General features: G+C 40.5%; 1 protein-coding gene across 1 annotated transcript in view; it reads right to left on the bottom strand.

Moving 5' to 3' along the window:
- APOO (apolipoprotein O) overlaps positions 1 to 16,607 on the bottom strand; it is a 54,082-nt gene that overhangs the window by 20,563 nt on the left and 16,912 nt on the right. Inside the window, exons 2-5 of the mRNA XM_058535581.1 lie at positions 10,518 to 10,625; positions 9,216 to 9,335; positions 6,620 to 6,674; positions 3,478 to 3,573 (exon numbers count right to left, since the gene is read on the bottom strand). Coding sequence (XP_058391564.1) covers positions 3,478 to 3,573; positions 6,620 to 6,674; positions 9,216 to 9,335; positions 10,518 to 10,625 — 379 coding nt within the window. The remainder of the gene's footprint in view (positions 1 to 3,477; positions 3,574 to 6,619; positions 6,675 to 9,215; positions 9,336 to 10,517; positions 10,626 to 16,607) is intronic.

Consider the following 16,607-nt stretch of genomic DNA (forward strand, 5'->3'; position numbering starts at 1 on the left):
CTTGGTATGACGGCAGAAAGCAATTTTACGATTTGCAAGGACTTGGAAAGTCCTGTGGAACTGTGGAAAGGTCAACACAGACCTTTTTGAAAGTGACTTAAGCATGTGGTTCAACAACATGGCAGAGCAAAGCTAGAAGACGACATGGAACCCAGGAAAAGGGGGTCAAGCCCAGGAGAGCGTGGAGCCACATCCCAAGACAACAGCAGTGCTAAGTTCAGTTCAGACTGTGAGAGGATGTGGAGCCCTGGGAAAAGGGGAATCAATAGAAAAGAGAGCAGGATGGAGAACTGGGAGAAACCCGAGAATGAGGTTGCGAGAATTGGTAGAGGGTAAAATAGGAGAATACACCTGGACTTGACACTAGAAACAGTCTCCCCTGAGAGGCAGGGGGTTTTTGACAGGGGATGTGTATAGATGCTAGTGCAACGTATGTTACTAACACTTACACAGAACAACGTAAGTGCTGTTTATTGGCTTTAAACTTTAAACAGATAAATCCCCAAAGATGGAACTGGGGTTACAGAAGAGAATACAAATGTTATTAACCTAGACTATTAATAAATTAGTGTTTCTCTCCCTGTCCTATTGCCTTGATTGAAAGGATATAATTACTCTAGAAGAGAAAAGCCTGTTACACCCCTGGAATTCCACCTGCACACTTGAAGCTCTAAGCAACGGGGCAGCTGACACAGGTGAGGACCAGGTGAAGGGCAGCAAACCTGCCAACTAGCCATTTTTCACTCCTCTAGGGAAAGCTGATAAACAGCATCTCTCGGGCCTCCAGCTCCTACTGGTTCACACAATGAGCTAGGGGCCCCAGAACTTCAGGAAGGAAGTGCAATCCCCTGCCTCCTCCCCCATCTTCATGCCCACAACTCCTAAGAAGCCAGTGGTGCGGGCTGTAAGTTATCAGCATTGCCAGAGGGAAACCACTGCCTGCCAGTGCTGGGGGGAGCCACCAGAAGGCAATAATAGTGGGCAACAACCACCTGCCACTTTTGAGTGGCCAGGCCGGGCCCACTTCCTCTGAATGATCATCCACTCATTTCTCTTCTCAGAGAGGAGCCTCTTGTCACTACCATAGTCGTGGCCATCCTCATCAACTCAGGTGGCCTACCTTAGCAGATAGGCTGAAGAAACCCTACCATATGATTCGTCAATCCCTCTTATGAGTATACACCCAAAGGAAATGAAATCAGTATCTCAAAGAGATACCCACACTCCCATGTTCATTGCAGCATTCATCACAATAGCCAAAACACAGAAACAATCTATGTGTCTGTCAACGGATGAATGGATAAAGAAATTGTGGTATCTATATACAATGGAATATTATTCAGCCTTAAAAAAGGAGACCCTGCCATTTGCAACAATATGGATGAACCTGGAAGATATTTTACTAAGTGAAATAAGCCAAACACAGAAAGAAAAAAAAACTGCATGATCTCACCGACATTGACTACAAAAGTCAAATACATAGAAGCAGAAAGTAGAATGGTGATTACCAGGGGTGGGGGAAATGAGGAGATGTCAGTCAAAGGGTACAAACTTGCAGTTATGTAGGATAAATAAGTCTAGAGATCTAATGTACAGCATGATGACTATAGTTAATACCACCGTATTGAATACTGTAAATTTACTAAGAGAGTAGATTTCAGGTACTCTCATCACACACACAAAAAGTTAACTATGTGAGAAGATATGTTAATTAGCTTGACTGTAGTAATCATTAATTAGCTTGACTGTAGTAATCACTTCACTATATGTATATCAAAACACCATGTACACTTTAAATACATACAATTTTTATTAAAATAATTTTTTTAAATGTTAGACTGAAAAGAAAAACAAAAAAAGAAATCCTACTAGAAGGGACCTTCAGAGCCCATCCTGCTGCTGCCAGCATAGGGGACCATCTGTCTGAAGGGGCCCGCAAACCATTCCAGCCACCCATAAACATACCTACTATCCCACTCATCTTGTTTAGTGACCTCTCTGACATTGTTCACCTCAGGCCCTTCTACCCCATTACCCATGGGAAAAGACCTGTTGTTATGTGTGCATGTGTATACTTTTTTGAAAAAGAATTAAGGTTTTAAATTATTTTAATATTACCAAGTCCTCCCAGAAAAAGGAAAAAGAGAGAGGAATAAACAAGCAAACAAAAACAAAGGAATAGGACCCGCAGTAGTGGGTGTCCTCATGCTGCTGTTCTGCCCAGGAGAGCACAGTCCCCAATCTTCCTCAGGATGGTCACCCCAGTGGATACCCGGGGGATAAACACTCGACAGTGTAGGAATATACACAGACACGCACAGGGAGTTTTCTGTAGGGCTGTAAGACTCCCCCACGTGCTCCAACTATGGCGGCGGGGGGAGCTCATCTCACTGGATTCTACATTCCCAGCTCCCTAAGAGTAGCCAAGATTCCAACCCCCAGGCCTTGGGATCTTCATAAATTCCAAACACTATCTCAGTAAGACAGGAATGCTCTTCTGGACAGCTTTGCAGAAAGGAGGGGAAAGAAGTTTAGAAAAAAAAAGTTGGTTCGACTATTTTGCAAGTCGATTAGTAAAAATGAACTCTAAATTTAATTCTCATATATTCTGCACAAGACAGGAGGAGGGCACAGGAACTATGACAGGAGTTCATTCCACAGGTTAGGGGGTGGCACCAGTGCTGGGTTTTGCCAGATTCCAAAATAATGGTTAAGGCACGTATAGAAAAAAATTTTTAAATTGGAGTAACGGGACCAAATTAGTCTCTATAGCTACCCTTTATGGGGGTCTCATTACAGGGTTCAGGAACTTTCTATTTTAGGAATTTTTGTAAAGTCTGAATTTTACAACATAAACATTTATTTTACAATCAGTGAAACTTCAAGTAGTTCATAACAAATTAATCTTATTATAGTGACGTATTTTATCCTTTATTTCCTATAAATGTTTTGTAATCCAGCAGTGTAATGTAGTAATATTTTTAAGTTGACATTCGTTAGCTTTTAAGTGTTTTAAAAGTTTTTATATCATCACTGACTGGAGCTATGACACATCAAGAAATTAATAAAATCTCTATGAAGTCACTGTTCTATTTAGTGTGATTAATATCCTGATCTTAATAATTAAACATCTAGAAACAGTTTCTCAGGTGTGACAGACTTTGGTTAACAAAAGTTCACTCTGTACCAAAGAGCAACAGTAATTTGATCAAGTAAATGTGCCTATGAGAGATAACTAATTTCTTTTTTTAACCGAGTATACAATTTCTTTCATTTTACTTTTTAAAAATTTCTATATATGCTTAAAATCAAATCTACTGGAGAAAACAAGCATATCAATTATATATTAAGAAGGCAATATTCAGGAACCAACTCATTATTTGGAAAATGTAAACAAAAGGCAAGAACCAAATATATATCTTACCTCTCCCTTATGAGCTGTTTTAAAAAAAAAAAAACCCACAAAATTACACCTACCTCTAGCCAAAAGGAGGCCAACAACACCAGCAAAACCAATAACACCAAGTCTTGGAAAAAATCCAGGAGGTGCATTTTGGAGATACTCATAGCTGTCTACAATAGAATCAGACCAGGAAACAGTTCCATAAATTGCTCATTAAAAAACAGAACAAAAAAATCTTATATATAACGTGGATATATAGTATCAAATGCTTTTCAAATAATGTATTCTTTGCTTTCTGCTAATACCCTTCTTTTCAACACATTCTTCTTATCTGACGTATAAACATGATTTACTATTCACATAGCAAGAATCCAATTTTCAAACACTTTTGGTCTGATGACCTACTGGCAATAAAGTAATGTTAGATTACTTTCATATTCCTGAAGGCAACAGATCTAAATCAACTATTTGCAAGGGGAGAAAAACAAATACAGGGATCCTTTTCTATCCAAATTTGTTATCCAAACATAGAAAGAGAACAGATTTGGATAAATCTTTGGATAGATCTGTTGCTATCTGAAGCTTTGCTGCTTGCTCTGTGAAACTCAGGAACCAGACACATTAGACTCAGGGAAAAAAGTATCCTTTGCCATTCAAACTCATTATTCGAGCTCAAGAACAATAATTTTGGATAATAAAGGAAACTTGTAGTGCAAGTATATGTGGGAAATAGTCACTGTTGATAGTGATAAAATAAATAAAAATAAATGCAACATGTGAGCCTATTTACCATGCCTGAACATGCCTTATGACCTCATTCACATGACGCCTCCTCTCCACTGAGCCAATCCCACCAAACAAGAGCCAGCTTAAGTCCTATCTCCTCAGAGGAGCCTTTCCTATACTCATCAGCCCACACCCCTCTTTTTTCTCTAAAGTACTTATTCTCTGTACCATCATTTGGCACCTAATCCTACAGCATCTTGTGTTTAATTATTCAGGGGTGTATTTTATGTCTCCTCAAGGACAACATACACTCCTTAATGGTGGATTGCTTAGACTTCTATGTTATTTTCCCTCGGGGGTAATAGTGGATGCTCATTCAATAGGTAATTTATTAAAAACACTGTTAGGAGTTGACTGATACTGAATGAATTAACACATGGATTTCAGCTAGGTCATGACTTAAAAAGCCTTCATGTCTCTCTCTCAACCTCACCTTCGGCAGTCCCTATCTGCTTCCTGTTCCTGGCACACGCAACACTGAATCACCCCCCCAAGGCTTGATCAGGCTGCGCCCTCTGTGTGGAATGTCAGCCAAGTCCCACTCCCACATTTTGGTGTGGCTAACTCTGTTCCTTCAAGATTCATCTCAGAATTCCTTCCCCAACTGCTCCCATCTCCCCAGTCTCTACTAAACTAGTCTCCTTCCTCTATACCTTTGATAGCGGTCTGTGACTGTCTCCGTATTTGCGCTACTATTGAGCAATTTATTATACGCACTTCAGTGGTTGTGACCACTGTCTTAATCAGCCTTGACCATCAATGCCTGTCACAATGGTGACTTAACAAATGTACGCTGAATTGAACTAATTGGAATACTCAGTAATTCTCTCCCCCAGATAATACCAGACACATGCCAGTTTTCCTTTTCCTGGGCAATTTGGGAAATGTGGTGATCATTTTAAATACTACTATAGGGCTTGTGTTGTTGGCACTAGTTCCTGTCTGGTCTTTTACTTATTTCACCTTTAACCTAGTTTATTCTTTCCATCTTCTTGTCTGAGTCATTTGAGGCAATTTTCTACTTCCCTTTATTTTTGCCTACAGCACAGTGTTCTCAATTCTAGACACGCACACAGAGCAGTTGATAGAAGGACACTCAAATGGCCTTGGTGAGCTGAGTCGAAGTGAGTAAATCACAAAGAAATGGGAAAGAAATTATGCTATAAGACTGCACTGAAGCCAAAGCCCAGCTTCTGGTAACATGTCTTGGCTGTGACTACTGGGAAATGGGACTGACTGCCTTGGCAGACAACACCACAACTCATAATGGAATGTATCTTCTTAAGAGTGTTTGCAGTAACTACAAGTCCAAGAGAAGAAAAAAACCTTATATTGTAAATAATGCCTACTGCTATGAATCAATGGGAAATGAGAGGTGAGAATGAAGAGACCCCTTCAGTCACACATGTACAGATAAAAGACATGTACAGATAAAAGATCAGGAGTTCTTTAGTTTCCTCAGGTGAAAAATGAAGGTAATAAAGTATCCGTCAGAGTTGTTAAGAGGAAAATATAAATTAATATTTCTAAAGCACTTAGACTAATACCTGGCACATAATAAGCACTAAATAAGTGTTTATGAAATTAATAAAATTAAGATGTTACTTATTAACATACATGAATAATTTAAAGAACTTATAGGTTATTAATATGTCTGTCTTCAAATGAAAAATTTATTTATCTGCTAGTCTCAAAGGGTATCAGCACATCAACATACTATGATGATCTTCACAAAGAAATAAATTGTACTCACTTTTATTTTACTGCATCATAGAAACAAACACTTGTAAAACCAAGAGTTTGATTTGCCGAGATGCCCAACAAGGGGAATGAAATATGACCAATGTTTATTAATTTACTAGTTCCTGACTGAGGTTAGTCAGAACATAGACTGTGAACCCAGTTTATGAGTGCTGGTGATAAGAGGATGAGAAAAAACACACCAAGGACAATAAAAACCAAATTAAAAAAATGTAAGAACACTACTAATTATGTAATAAGGCCTTTCATAGTTATACCAGCCCAGTTCCTTCCTGCTTCTAAACTTCTATAACATGTATTAATAGCCGTGCAAATGAGCTATCCTGATTATTAAAACCTACTGATGAGTTAGTGTGGGTTAGTGTGAGTTAGGGATGGACATTGCACCTGGAAATAGATTTAAAGAAAAAAAATCCCATGTATCTACACTTGCTATCCCAACAATCCTAATAATCTTGAAGAGACTCACCTGAGCGTTTGGGGGACACTAGTCCTCTGAAATCTGATGAAAACAACAGATTCTCTTTCCAGAAAAATCCACATAGCTCTAAAATTCTGCATACAATTTTAAGGAATTCACAGATCTCCTGGAGCCCATCCATGGAATCCCGGTTAAAGAGTCCAATGTTAATGAAGAAACTGATTATGCCTAATTAAAAATCAACTTACCTAACCCCCACTGAACCAAACTTTGCATCTTGGGCTTAGTTTGGGAGTACATTTCCTAAAAAAGTGAAAAGAAAATGAATAAGTAGGATTTGCTGATTAGAAAGTTAACAATATTTGTTGTTACTGAATAATTATCTGTCGTTACTGAATAACTATCATGTTATTAACACCTTTTGAACAAAGGGATATAGTGTCTATCTGGGTTTTTTTGTGTTCTTTTTTTCTTTTGTAATTTCCCCTTCGCCACAAATTGCTCAGCAGAATGGCTTATTATTGCTGCAGGAAGCAAAGATTTCAAGTACAGTGGTTTCAACAACCCAGCCTTTCATTCTATTAAAATTGAAGGGAATGGACAAAAATCAATCCCCTTGATAATTAAAGTGGCCATCCTTTCCCTGTGAGATTAAATCTGTCTTTCATAGTAAGTCTACTTCCTGATTTGCCATGATTTTAGAGCCTACATCTGAAAACTGCCCATTTAAAGCAGGAACGACCAGCTTTAATGGGACAAAGGAGTCTATATCCACTTATCCAATCCTGAAGCAAATAAAGTGTTAACATTCTCTTAACAACAACAACGATAAAAAGGTTTTGTACATGAATATCAGATGATCCTAAAGAAAACAAGGGACCACCTAGAAGGTACCCACCTTCGAAAAGTCTACAGTGAAGATGCCAAAGGAGATATGTGGGAATCAGAAGGTATCAGAACCAGCTGCCACTTGGAAAAGGATTTGTTTTATTTAATTCAGTTCAAGTCAGAACAAGTTATCCTAATACTGTTAAACGGCCTTAAATAATAAAAGCTGAATTTGGGGGAGGACATAAAGAACATAAAAAAACTGAATATCACTTCATTAAAATCCATTATTGGCTTTTTCTGCCCATAAAAAAAAAGACAAACTACAGATCAACATCTAGAGTGATGCCCCACTTCTTTTGCTAGCATAATCTTTTTACTATGAAGAAAAATTAAATTAGTTCTTGAAGAAAGGGGCTAGAATTGTTGGCCTGAGAAAGGAGCCAGGAATTAGAAACATTTCTATTCATGAAGACTTCATTCTATAGGAAAATAAAACCATTATAATCACAAAAAAGCTTTTTTATTTAGAAGTAGTGCAAATAAACATGTTGATAACTATTTTATCATCTAGAGAGGTATTTTGCTGCACTACGTATCATGCACAAACGAAAAAGTAACAAACAAAAAGCAACCTTAGGTTGAAAGGTAAAGAGACAAAGCACTTTTATGATCAAAAAAAAAGAGCCAGTCCTGATGGCCTAGTGGTTAAAGTTCAGCGCACTCCGCTTCAGCAGCCCAGGTTTGGTTCCTGGGCACGGAACCACACCACCCTTCTGTCAGGAGGTACGCTGTGGCGGCGGCTCACATAGAAGAACTGGAAGGACTTACAACTAGAATATATAACTATGCACTGGGGCTTTGGAGAGGGGGAAAAAAAGGAGGGAAGATTGGCAACAGATGCTGGCTCAGGGCGAATCTTTCCCAGCAAAAAAAAAAAAAGAGAACTAACAGTAGTCATGCCTACGTGATACAAAAATATTTGCACAAATTTGCTGCCCTTATCTTCACCATCAGCAGATGGTCTGAAAATCTTCTAAAAGAAGAGAATAAAGTCTAAGCATTTTACAACATATTATGCATAAAGTCTTTACATATGTCATAACCCAATAATACGGTTATGATACTTAAGTATAATGGCCTAATTTATATTGTTGATAGAGTCTATGCTTACTATTTTCTTTCTAAATTGGTGAACAAAAGTTCAGCACTGGCATAGACAGTGGAAATTAAAAATTTTTAAACGAGTTCTAGATGAAAATTGAGCTTGTAAATCTCAAGTAAATCTAGATCATATCACACATATCTACATACTTTTTACTAATTTGTCATCAATTTACAAAATCAAGTACAGCAAATATATGTATGCATATGAAAGCATTCTGTAGATTGTAAACTTCAGTTTCAGATGTTAAAAATCACAGAAATGTTTTCATAAACATAATGACAAATGCCTGATCTAAAACCTGAGCACATAGTTCTTTGATCATTGGGGCAAATAGTTCAGTACTCAAATATGTAATTCCACCCTTTTCTAGATATCTATCCTCCTATTATAGCATTCAAAATGCTCTGTAGCCATTCCTGTTTAAAGTGATACTGATTTGTAGATTCTCTGGGGGGAGAAAAAGGTCCCAATTTTGATATAAATGTTTACATTGTAACCTTTTTCTTCTACTAGAGTTCCAGCCCCATATCCTCCCCTCTTAGACGATAATGTTTTCATAGCTGTGACCAACAAGATAGGGACCACCAGCCCTCCGCTCTCCAGTCAAGGTGCCACACGCTGCCCAGTGGGAGGGAAATTCTCTCTGCAGGTTTGGCAACAGCTGCCACCAGGAAGCTAAGGCTCTCTGCTCCCCCTCAGAGATGGCACTGATGCACATTTGTAAGTGGGGCACTCTTAAGTTGGGGCCCTTTTATCGTGCCTTTTTCTGAAAACATGCAGCCAATACAAACTTTTTACTATTGACTCTAAACAGAAACGTGTTTACTCCATTTCCAGAACAGCTGTACCTGACACCAACTTGTATATGGCTTGCAATAATGTCGGAGATGTGAGATGCTTTCTTCAAGTTGGGTCCTTGGCTCTTCCACATATTTAGATTGACCCTCAGGAACAGAGTAGAGTGAAAGCTGCATACATTAACAACAAAACAAAAAGAAATTAAAAAGTGTATACAGTAATGAGATAACCTAATCAATTATTAAATTTGTAAGCATATTTCTAAATAATTCATGAGCTGCAGTGACTCGAAGAGTTATGTGCACCCTGAATCTTGCTTCAGAGGATCTTTGCACCTTACTTGAATAAGGACAAGGCAAAGAGGGCGGGGCTAAGGTGTCTAATCCTCCTCCCCTACTGATAGCAGACAAAGCAGCACCCTTTATCCATTTTATACACTGGTATTTGGTATTCTACCTTAGATTGACTTCGGAAAAAGGGTTCTATTACTCTAAAGAGTGGGTGGGAGTGGGGGTAAAAAAAAAAAAGCTTGAGAGTAACTGAAGAACATGTTACTTAGTTCAAACAATCAGTCTGGTGCTAATCAAAGCAAGATAGCAAGTTTGTTCCCCACCCAGAGAAGAAACTTTTCACAGCCACTACTGGCTCCTTCTTCACACTCAAAAATGCCACTGTCTCAAGGCCTGAGAAGAAGAGAGTAAAGGGCAAAAGATAAGCTAATTAAAAAAAAAAAAAAAAAAAAAAAAAAAGATAAGCTAATTAGCTTTATGTAAACACCATTCAGGTAATCCCACTCATGACTGAAGGTAGATCTTTATGTCACTTTACTCAAAGTCAACAGAAACCAAATATCCAAAATAACCAGTGGGCAGTCCAGACAAAAAAGAATGTTAACAATGGAGAGATTTCTTGTTTTATTTATTTAGTATTTATTAGGCATCTACTTATGAGCCTCTAATCTAGCCAAGAAGCCGAATGAGCTCAGGTCTTTAATTTCTTAGACAAGGAAAAATATGAATGTTTTCTTGGCTTGCTAAGCAGTCTAGAATCAGGCAGATCACTTAGAAGCGAGTTGTGCTTACAATCTACTGGGACATAGCAGACTCTTCACTAAAAACGTAGAAAATATTCCTTAATTATGCCCTTAGCTAAGGACCATTAATTAAAGTTTATATGTTGAAAAAGCCATCATTTAGTAGCTTCCTACAAAGAAAAACAAACCATAAGGAAATATATTTCCTTCTTTTCAATATCTTCTAAACTGTCATATCTTCCTAATATACGATTTGTATACTTCCTATAGTAACTAAATCAGAAGTTCAAAATGTATCACAACATGAACAGCATGTTACCTCATTAACCTTCACGGAAGTTTTGTGAGGTGAGTCTTTTTTTGGTGATGCATAGACTTTGAAGGTGAGCAGACTCAGGCTGGCCGGCCCCACGGACCTCTGAATTACCTGAAACACAGAGGCAATCTTAAGCCTTCTCCCAATGCCACAAACTGAACGTGCATAACATGAGCACATTCATCACCTCAGCCGCTCCTGCCCTGAAAGGCTTATCGTGCTTTATGAGAAATAAATGTATTCCTCAAGTTTTATGGAAGTCAGAACCTAAAAGACATGTTCTCACAGACTTACAATTTCAGGTCACCTTTATCTTAATTTCCAAGACAGTAGTTCCTAAGTTTTCCTACTTAGCTTTTCACGTAAGTAAAAGATAACACGCAAAAACACACGTATATACATGCTTTTAGAAAGAACAGAGAAAATGTTATGAAATGAATTTAAAACTATAAAATAGTCTCAATCTCTCTCTCTCTCTCTCACACTCACATACAAACACGTACACACACACCAACAACAAGGGAAGGAGTTTTTAATGCTCTCACCTAGTGATTCACCAAACAGAGTGAAGATTATTTCTGTTATTATAATAATCAAAACTTTCAGAACCTCTCCCTTTCCATTCCCATCCAGAGCTGGTCTCCCCCGATCTCAGATCCCAAACTCAATCTCTTTCTGAGCCTTGCTCTCCTTGACTGGGTCTCTCAGGCCCATGGCTTCAACACGAAGCCAGTGACTCTCAGATATGCAGCTCCAGCACAGAGCTCTCTCCTGAGCTCCACTCACTTATCTTGTAACTTCTGGACATTTCCACTTAGATGGGACACAAGCTCCCCAGGCCAAGCACATCCAAAACCAATTCATCAGGATCTTGTCTGTGCCTCAAAGTCCACACTAAGCCTGATGGGTGGATACGTGCTGTGGAATCAAGTCAGAAAGCTTTTTTTCAGTAATAATCCCCTACATTTACACAGCACTTGACCATCTAGCATCTCTCCCCCAGACCTGCCCCTCTTCCTCTACTTCCTCTCTCTGGAACGCTGCCACCACCCAATTAGACAACCCGATCAGAAACTGAGGTCATCTTCACCAACCCCTCCCATTCTATTGCTCATTTAGTTCTGTTAATTCTGCCTAGGGAATGATCTCAATTCACTTTCTCCTCTTCATCCCCTCCTGTACAATCTTCCCCTGGGCCCTCATTTCTTCCCTGGATTCTTTTAGCAGCATTGTAACTGCTCACTTGGCCCTCTCATGACTCAACCACACTGCGAAAGAATGATCTTTCTAAACTGCAAACCTGATTATCTTCTATCCTTGTTTGAGATCTTTTGTATTTATTACCTAGGATTTTTATGTGGGCCAAAACAAGGCCCATTATGATCTGACCGCATAACCTTCTCTAACCTCATTTCTCTGTCACTCTGCCTTCTCCCACAAAACTTGAACTCCATATATTTCTCCCATGCTGTTTCCCAGCTTCGTGGGTTCACACATGCTGATTCCTCTGCCCAGAATGTCCTATACTGGTTTTGTCTTTTTTTTTTTTTTAATTTTTTCCCCCAAAGCCCCAGTAGATAGTTGTATGTCATAGCTGCACATCCTTGCTGTATATGGGATGCGGCCTCAGCATGGCCGGAGAAGCGGTGCGTCGGTGTGCGCCCGGGATCCGAACCCTGGCCGCCAGCAGCAGAGCACGCACACTTAACCACTAAGCCACGGCGCCTGGCTTTGTCTTTCTGTACAACTGACTAACAGCAGGGAGATTCGTTACGTTTCTTTTTTTCTTATTTATCCATTTATTTATGTCTATCAAGTTCTCCCTAACAGACTGGAAGCCCTTTCAGCATGGGGCTGTGTCTTACTCTGTATTCCTTCCTAGTGCCCTTCTTATGTGCCTAGCACATAAGAAATGCTCAATAACTATTTACTACCTGCATGAATGGAAGGAAGAGAGGGGAAAAATAAATGAGAGGTTGACTTGCTCTAACTACTTAGGATGATTTAGCATCACGGAAATCATATTACTGAGATTTGCAGTGCCTGTAATGTGAAACAATAGCCTATTCTGTAATACTCACAAAACATATAATGCTAGATAAAACATAACAAAAATATCTGTTGGAACGGATGCCTGGAGTCATACAAAAAAAAGAAATTCTCATATTTCAGAAGCAAAATAAGAGCTAGAAGCTATATAAAAAAAAAGTGGTTATTACTTTAACTGGTTTAAAAATAATTAACAAGGGCCAGCCCCGTGGTGCAGTGGTTAAGGTTTGGCATGCTCCACTTCGGTTGCCCAGGTTCGCGGGTTTGGATCCCAGGCCTGGACATACACCACTCATCAGCCATGCTGCGGCAATGACCCACATACAAAATAGGGGAAGATTGGCACAAATGTTAGCTCAGGGATAATCTTCCTCAAGCAAAAAAAGAGGAAGACTGGCAACAGATATTAGCTCAGAGCGAATCTTTCTCAGCAAAAACAAAAATTAACACACCCTGAAGTATTAAGTGTTCATCCTGAAAGGGCTTAATTTCAATTCAAATTTGTAGCAATGTTGCTACAAATTTCTTTTGCTTCCAGGGTAAAAGTTAGCCAGCTACTGCTGACATCAGTTAATGTGGTTTCTGCCTCCCACAACCATTACGCAGGACCAGCAGCACTCTGATACAACCTACAGAGATCAACATTCCCTCCCAGAAAACTGCTACAACCTACGTAGAAGGGCTTTTAATTTTTAAAAATTCACTGTTTAAATTAATAAATCCAGGGCCGGCCCCGTGGCTCAGCGGTTAAGTGCGCGCGCTCCGCTGCTGGCGGCCTGGGTTCGGATCCCGGGCGCACACGGACGCACCGCTTCTCTGGCCATGCTGAGGCCGTGTCCCACATACAGCAACTAGAAGGATGTGCAGCTATGACACACAACAATCTGCTGGGGCTTTGGGGGAAAAATAAATAAATAAATAAAATCTTTAAATTAATAAATCTATAGCTCTTTTTCCCCCCATAGCTCTTTGAAAGGGGCCAGGGTGGCTGAGGCTTGTGCCACCCAAGAGTTCTGACAGTTCTCAGGAGGAAGTCCCCTCCCGGAACCTGAGGAGGGCCTATTGGGCTGCTGGTATCTGGAGGTGTGAACTCAGTGCTCTCTGTCCGTCCACGACCTACAGACAACACTGCTTGAACTGGGGACTTTCCACTGACCCAGCTGGCCCACCAGACTTTGTTCAACTCCCTTCCTTATCGGCAACAGCTGATGCCCCACCTCTTTCTCACACCCCCATCCAGCACTGGAGACTCCAGGCATTTGGGGTTCATATTGTCCCCTATCTTCATCCTCGTTTGAAATACTGCCTTATGTTGACCTTTTTCATTCTTGATTCCTGCTTTCAACCCTTAATCCTATCTGCTTTTCACATATTTCATTTTTCGTCTTATGGCCTTCTATCGTTTTAATTCAGATTTCCACTTTTATGTTCTTAATGATCATTCTCACTTTCATCTTTTATTTTCAATCTCAACTCATTCACTTTTTAAATTTAATATTTTATTGGATTCTTGATTATTAATTTCTACTTTATTTTTCCCTCTTATCTTATCCATTTTTCCAGTTTTAATATTAGCTTCAGCCTGCCCCTTTATTGCCCAAGTTGTTTTCTTCTTCTTACTCTTCTGTTAATTTTCCCCCCAAGCCCACCCTCACTCCCATTCCACAGCAAGACCTGCAGCCACAAGGGCGGCAGCACCCAGGAAAGCCTGCTCCTGCAGTTGCCCTTTCAGCTTCCTGCAGGCTCTCAACAAACTAAACAAAGAAAAAACAAACCTCCTCCCAGGAGACTTGGGAAATCCACAGATTAACACCCCCCAGAGCCACAATTCTTTCTGCAGAGAGCATGTGATTTACTTCAGGGTTTCTCAGTCTCCACACTATTGACATTTGGGCTGGATCATTCTTTGTTGTGAGGCTGTCCTGTGCACTGCAGGAGGCTTAGCAGCATCCCTGGCCTCTACCCACTAGATGCCAGTAGCACCCCCTCCCAGTTATGAGTCAAAAATGTCTCTAGACACTGCCAAAAGTCTCCTGGTGGGCATTCCCTCCCATTGAGAGGCAGTGATTTACTTGAATAAATATTATTTTCTGACATCTCTCACATCAAGACCTTAATAAAATCTGTATGTTTTAAAATCCATGGCCTCAAACCTAATACACAGTGTTAGAAATCAGAACAGTTGATGCCTGGGGGTCAAGTGTGTGTGGGGGGGTGGACTTCCTGAGAAGGGGCACAAGGGAACTTTCTTGAGTGACAGAAATGATCTATATTTCACAAGGGTGTGGGTTACAGAAGGTGTATACATTTGTCAAAATTCAAATTGTTGTAAGATCTGTGCAACTTAAAATCTGTACATCTCACTGTATGTAAACTATATCTCAAAAAAAATTCATGCACACCTAAACCGTGCCAAGTTCATGCCAAAATATGGGTGGGAACTACAGATCAAGGGTCATTCCTAGGAAAGAGTCAGTCACACACTGACCATGGTAAAGAACTAGGTGGTATGGACCTGCGCAATGGAAACCTTTGCAAAGAGCCTAGTAAAAACGGTTCACAGGCAGACAAGCCTAATGCTGATGCACTGCCCAACATCTTGGGGGGGGGGGGGTCACCTTCCTTTCCAGCATCAAAGGTGGCTCCTCTTGGAATTATGCTAAGTAAAATAAGTCAGACAGATGGGGCCAGCCCTGTGGCTTGGCGGTTAAGTGCGTGCGCTCTGCTACTGGCGGCCTGGGTTCGGATCCCAGGTCCCAGGCGTGCACTGATGCACCACTTGTCCGGCCATGCTGAGGCGGCGTCCCACGTACAGTAACTAGAAGGATGTGCAACTATGACATACAACTATCTACTGGGGCTTTGGGGAGAAAAAGGGAAAAAAAGGAGGAGGATTGGCAATAGATGTTAGCTCAGGGCTGGTCTTCCTCAGCAAAAAGAGGAGGATTGGCATGGATGTTAGCTCAGGGCTGATCTTCCTCACAAAAAAAAAAAGTCAGACAGAGAAAGACAAATACCATACGATCTCACTTATATGTGGAATCTGAAGGAAAAAAAAAACCGAGCTCATAGATACAGAGAACAGGTTGCCAGAGGCAGGGGGTGAGTGAAATGGGTGAAGGGGGTCAAAAGGTACAAACTTTTATTGTATTGCTCATATTGAGTATTCAGGCCAACCCATTCAGTATCAGAATTTCAGAAGGGAAAGGCTATTAAAATGGGCAGAGATCACCCCAGGAAAGTGTGAGGGGAAAAGAAGGAGCAAAGAACCTTCTTTAATCCTTTGTCTCCCTGAGGAAGAAAATGAACACTAAAATGCAAGTTAGATGCCTTGAAGAAAGATTTAACCAACTTCCAGGGTCTGAGTCATTATCTCTAAAGCTCTGGCTTTGTCACCTTTTCTCCCATGGGCACTCCTGTTGGGTGGCCTTGTGACACACAAACACAAAGGCGTTCTCTCTCCATGAGGGATCCTGACCCATTATGGTACAACCAGACTGAAAATACCTCCTGGGAAATGAGATGTCCTCTGGACCTTTTCTGATGAGGGGCAGCAACCTCTAGACTGCGCGTACCCATGGCCTGAGCATTCACTGTCCCAGGTGACAGTCCTTGAGAATCCTTGTTTGCCAGGCTCACTTCCCACCCAGGGCAGATGGCTTGGCTCAGAAAGTAGGTACATATGCACCTTCCAAGAGCAGGTTAGACATGAGTTTGGCTTGCTAGATCAAAGTCAAGCCCACTGTGTTAAGAGCTGCATCTTCAATGAGGGCTAAGCTACAGCTACTGACTAAGTAGATCCAAAGGCTGTGTTGCTTTAGATCCAGTCTATCCTCTGGAGAGGACCCTTCAGTTACTAGATGCCTCTCCTGGAATTCAGCTAGTTGGAGGTCTCAAAGTAAGAACCCCAACGCACTGCCTTGTCTGAGGTTTTGAAAACAGCTGTAAGAGACCCATAGTCATAGGGAAAACTAAAATTTGGCTCAGACAAAGGAGAATTGGTGACCCTTAGCTTTGCAAACCTCAGGGAGAGTATCATTGAGT

This window comes from Diceros bicornis, chromosome X, assembly GCF_020826845.1.
Source record: "Diceros bicornis minor isolate mBicDic1 chromosome X, mDicBic1.mat.cur, whole genome shotgun sequence".
Lineage (NCBI taxonomy): Eukaryota > Metazoa > Chordata > Mammalia > Perissodactyla > Rhinocerotidae > Diceros > Diceros bicornis.